This window comes from Orycteropus afer, unplaced genomic scaffold (assembly GCF_000298275.1).
Source record: "Orycteropus afer afer isolate SDZICR_OR568_19922 unplaced genomic scaffold, OryAfe1.0 scaffold00018, whole genome shotgun sequence".
Taxonomy (NCBI): domain Eukaryota; kingdom Metazoa; phylum Chordata; class Mammalia; order Tubulidentata; family Orycteropodidae; genus Orycteropus; species Orycteropus afer.
Window position 1 is genome coordinate 14,104,652 of NW_006921605.1, and position 5,267 is coordinate 14,109,918.

The 5,267-nt window shown below is 37.8% G+C and overlaps 1 protein-coding gene across 1 annotated transcript in view; it reads right to left on the reverse strand.

Annotated features, from left to right (window-relative positions):
• LOC103214091 (ATP-binding cassette sub-family A member 9-like) overlaps positions 1 to 3,061 on the reverse strand; it is a 47,221-nt gene extending 44,160 nt beyond the window's left edge. The window contains 6 exon segments of the mRNA XM_042783538.1: positions 706 to 832; positions 1,204 to 1,326; positions 1,328 to 1,437; positions 1,986 to 2,088; positions 2,412 to 2,433; positions 2,890 to 3,061. Coding sequence (XP_042639472.1) covers positions 706 to 832; positions 1,204 to 1,326; positions 1,328 to 1,437; positions 1,986 to 2,088; positions 2,412 to 2,433; positions 2,890 to 3,061 — 657 coding nt within the window.
• Between the last annotated feature and the right edge of the window lie 2,206 nt (positions 3,062 to 5,267).

A 5,267-nucleotide genomic window follows, 5' to 3' on the forward strand; every position in this document is an offset into this window, starting at 1 on the left:
ATATTGCACATTTCATTCATTTTTTCAGCAAATTATTTGTGAAGGTTACCAAGAGTCAAAGATGAAGGTAATACAACAACTAACAGATCAGAAAACTTTCCTGACCTTGGAGTTCATATTCTCCAAGGGGGGATGGTAGAGAACAACAAAAAATGAAAAAGGCAATAAGACAGTAATAGGTAGTTAATTGCAGAATGAGAAGGAAATAAATGGGGGGTATGAGGAGAGTAACTGGGATTGATTTGGGAGGAAATGTCTGTAAGGGTTTGTCAGCTCTAGACTTCTTTCAATACGTGATTGTGTAAACACCGGGCAAAAAATATAACATACAATATGGGTCAGCAAATTTTTTTCCATAAAGAGGCAGATAGGAAATATTTTAGGTTTGGTGGGCCATTCAGTCTCTGTTGCAACTACTCAGTGCTGCCTTTGTAGCACAAAAGCCACCATAGACAATATATAACTGGATAAACATGGCTATGTTCCAATAAAACTTTATTTGTGAGATGAAATTTGAATGCCCAAAGTCCAAGTGCTTCTCAAAGTTCTCTCAACTCCTATAAATTATTGAGTGTTTAGTTTTTCTTAAGTGCCATGTCCCTTGGCATACATGGTTTTTTTTTTCTTTAATCCTCATAGTCAATAAGAGGTAGGTATTATCAATTTTTTACAGAAGGAAAACTGAGGTATAAAGAAACAAAATACCTTGTGCAGACGATAGTTGCTTACTGCGGAGATGGAGACCCATGGATTCCTGCTTCCCGGGCCTGTGTTCTCACTGCCCGGCCATGTTGCTTCCATTTGGGAAAGTCGCATGCACCAGATTCTTTTCCTTAATGTCATAAAAATGATGACTCATCCAACATAGGGTCATAATCAATTGCCATCCCTGATGAAGCATATGACACACAAACTTCATTGAGCATCAGAAGCCTGCACTTCTTACACGTTTGGGTTCACCCAGATATGGTAACTAGCAAGGGGAGTCATCGTTTGTATCTGTTAATGCACCTACAGCACTAGGCTTTCTTTAATTCAGAGAAGTATGGAGAGTTATCAAGCCCAGAGGTCCATCTACTCCGTACATTTATCATCTACTTCTTTATGAAAACACCAGGTTTAGTTACGACACTTTACATTCCTGTGGCATCTGACCAGCTGGGTGGTTTGGTTTATTTTTGCTGCGTAATGGACCGCAGTTACGAGATTTGCCAGAATGCTGAGTCTCGAAGTCCCATTATTGTCATCACTGCCTCAATGTGCTGTCTTTCTTGACAAACGTTGATTGATATGTAGTATATGAATGTAGAAAAAGAAATAACACAAGAAAATGAAAAAATCAGTCATCGTTCCTCCTTGGACAACAAAAGGTACTATCTTCATACGTATCCCAGTAATGGACATGAGCTTCTCCATCACTGAACTATTTGTTGTGATCTGTAGTAAGACATCAATGAACAAGTTGTTTTATTAGACTAATTATAGCCTTGAGCTTTTTCTTCCAATGATACATATACACATGCATGCCAGATTTCAAAATATGTGCCCCTTGTAGTTCTTAGAATGCTCCAGGGTTTGTCTCAACTCCTAAGAACATCCTTCCTTGCCTTCTTTACTTGACAAAATTCTACTCATGCATCAAGACTCAGCTGAAATGCCATTCATTTAATAAGTCAGATTTCCCAGCAGATAATGTCTGCTTCTTTGCTTGCCTAACACACCATTTATAACTACATGCTAGAACCTAAAGTTGTATTACAATATATATCTGTATTTTTCTCTCCCCGACTGCCTAGAACACTATCCTGTGTTCTATTTATTTGCTGATCCCCAGTGCTTAGCACAACAGCTTGAATCTAGTAGTTTTTAGTATGTTGTGCTAAATCAACGAAGCAAATAAAATTTAGAATAGAACAATTTATTCTATCACCATCCATCAAAATTTCATTTCCAATGCAATTAGTTACTTTCAATTTAATACTCACATCTATGATAGCAGCATTAATGGCAGCTTGAAAAGCTACAAATCCTTTCTCCCAGAGCGTTGAACTTTAACGGTGAGTTTTTCATCCATTGCATGGCAATGAGCTTTAGGAAAAGAAGAACAAAACTATGCTTAAGAGATGGGGCAGTCCTAATTACAGGAAAAGTGGTATTATACATTGTTTCCAAAGTTCAGGTATTCCAAAGTGACTTGAATTCCACAATAACATCGTGTATGCTAAGATTCATGGTTGTGTTGTCGAGCACACCCTAAGAAAACACAGCGGAATCACTTCTGTAACTTTAAGATCAGCTCTGCGTGATTTTTTTTTATTCAGTCTTATGACTGTCTCCATTAGCAATAGTGTTTTCTTGAGTTTGAGCTTCTATTGTTGGTGCCCAAAAAGACCCATTAAATTAAAAAATACTTGGGAATCACTGAGCAAGGACCTTTTTATGAGATCTTCTTTGTTACTGTTTGTTATGTGTCATCAAGTCGGACCTGACTCATAGCGACCCCTCCTAAAGGGTTCCCCATTGAGTCAGCTATGACTCAAAGCGACCCCTATTGGGTTTCCAAGGCTGTAAATATTTATGGAAATAGACTGCCTCATCTTCCTCTCATGGAGTTGTTGGTGGGCTCGAACCAACAACTTTTTGGTTAGCAGCCCAATGCCTTAACCACAGCACCACCAGGGTAGCACAGGAATAATAGACAGTATGATAGTTTATTGATAAAATAAATGACTTAAGAACATAGGTTTTATTTAGTAAGAATGAATTCCTTTCAAATTCAGAAATCAAAGTGTGTGTAGCTCATTTCACTTCTGTTATCACACATGCCCCCTTGTGGCCCATGATATAATACCAATAACAACAACAACAAAATTCTGACAAGAAAGTTACTTGAATGGTCCCTATGTTCCTTCATCTTGGGGATTCTTTGTCCCCAGAGAAACTTCAAATGATATGAGAAAGTATCACTAAAGAGAATTCTTACTGCATCAATAGAATAGTTTAATTCCAATTCATTCATGCTTTCTTCATCAGGGAACCCCACAACTGTTCTTCTTGCCATATACAAAAGGAAATCAGTACATAAGATTTCTGTGTGGCCCACCACAGTATGCTGGGTTCTGTTTCTTTACAGTTATCTTTACTGTAAGTGGTGCTGGTCCTAAGTAAGAAACTCAAACTCTTTGGCAAAGAGAGCTAGTGAGTGAGAGTAGCAGTGAGCCAGTAAACAGGAGAGAGAGATGGACTCCTAACTTGCTGGATAAAATTAGAATTGTCACATAGAAATCATCTTTAATCAGAAAGATACTATGTCTTTCCACACAGCCAATTTAATAGACAATTTAGAATACAATGAATTTCAAATAGTAGCAATACCAATGCATACATTTAAACTCATCCCTAGACAGGCCTACCCAAAGCTGCAATATGTCTATATATATAGATATATATATATATAACATCTAACAACATATACATATAACATGTGTGTATATGCATATATACATGCATGCACCTACATACATTCAACATATACAAGCATCCTATGGAGATATTGCAGGTTCAGTTCTAGACCACTGCAATAACAAACCATAATAAAGCAAGCCACATGAATTTTTTGGTTTCTCAGTGCATACAAAACTTATGTTTACACTATATTGTAGTCTATTAAACGTGCAATGTTGTTGCTGTTATGTGCTGTCGAGTCAGACTTGACTCATAGCGACCCCTCCTTGGGTTTCCAAGGTGGTATCACTATGGAAGTAGGCTGCCCAGTCTTCCTTCTGAGGAGTGGCTGGTGGGTTTGAACTGCCAGCCTTCTGATTAGCAGTCAAGTGCCTTAGGCACTATACCACCAGAGCTCCCTGTTCTTTCATTAGGAGACTCATAATTTCTGATTATCTCCTTTTTGAGATGTTAGCAGACCTTGATGTTCAACACCTACATCCATTAATTCAATAAGGGTCTCAAAATAGAGTTATTCTACTTCTGTTATTTCCTTTCCATTGATTAGTAGAAAACCTTGATAAGCATCTAATTACACCATCCATTCGGCTATCCAGCAGCAGGATTCACACTGGATAAATGCTTGGAGTTTCCCTTGATTTGCAATATTTATGATAAGAATTGCTTTGCCACCATCCTTGAAAGATAACAATTATTTATAGTTTTCTTTTAATATCATTATGAAAACATGGACTTAAAGGTATATTTGATGAGCTTCAAATTATTGCATTTATTACCCTTATTGAAGCCCAACTTATGCCAATCCGGCCAGTGGGCCTTTCCAATTAGATCGCTGATTCTTTTTGACATAGCCTACCAGTTCCTGAGGAGCTCTGGTAGCATAGTGCCTAAGGCACTTGACTGCTAACCAGAAGGCTCGCGGTTCAAACCCACCAGCCACTCCTCAGAAGGAAGGTTGGGTAATCTACTTCTGTAGTGATACGCCTCGGAAACCCAAGGAGGGGTCACTGTGATTCGGGTCTGACTCCACGACACCTAACAACAGCAACAACAAGTTTATCATAATTTAATGCAAGTGAAACAAAGCTGGATTAATTCATAAATGGCCCAATGGTTTATAGCCATGTTGTAATCTGAGTGATAATGATAAAGATTAGGTAGCATGGACTAGGTAACCAGCTTCCATCAACAGAGAAAGGTCCTGTTTTTATCCTCTGCTGCCTGCTTGTTAAAGATAGTCCATAGACATTGCTGATAAAAGGGTTAAAAAAAATTGTCATCATTGACAACATTCTGGAAAGGAAACATAACAGAATGCATTTGAAGCTCAGTAATAAGAGCTCACCTTAAAATTCAACATAATTCTATACACATGGCTTTTAAACGAGATATATGTCATACTCACAATATGGCCCTATTTTAAATAAATGTGTATGGCTATAAATACCTATATTTATCATCTATATAAGAAGCTCAGGTGGTGTAGTGCCTAAGGCACTAGAGTGCTAACCAGAAGGTTGATGGTTCAAAACTACCGGCCACTCCTTGGAAGGTAGACTGGGCAATCTACTTCCATAAGGATAGACTACCTCAGAAACCCAAAAGGGGTCCTCTGAGTTGGAATTGACTCTATGGCAGTAAGTTTGGTTTTTGGTTTTATCATCTATCTGTCTATCTATCATCTGTCTATCTACCTATTTATTTATTTTCTGTATCTACCTATCTATCATCTATCTAGAATCATTATATAAGAGAGTTAAATTACTGGAAGGAAAATATTCATATAGAACAGGATCCCAACT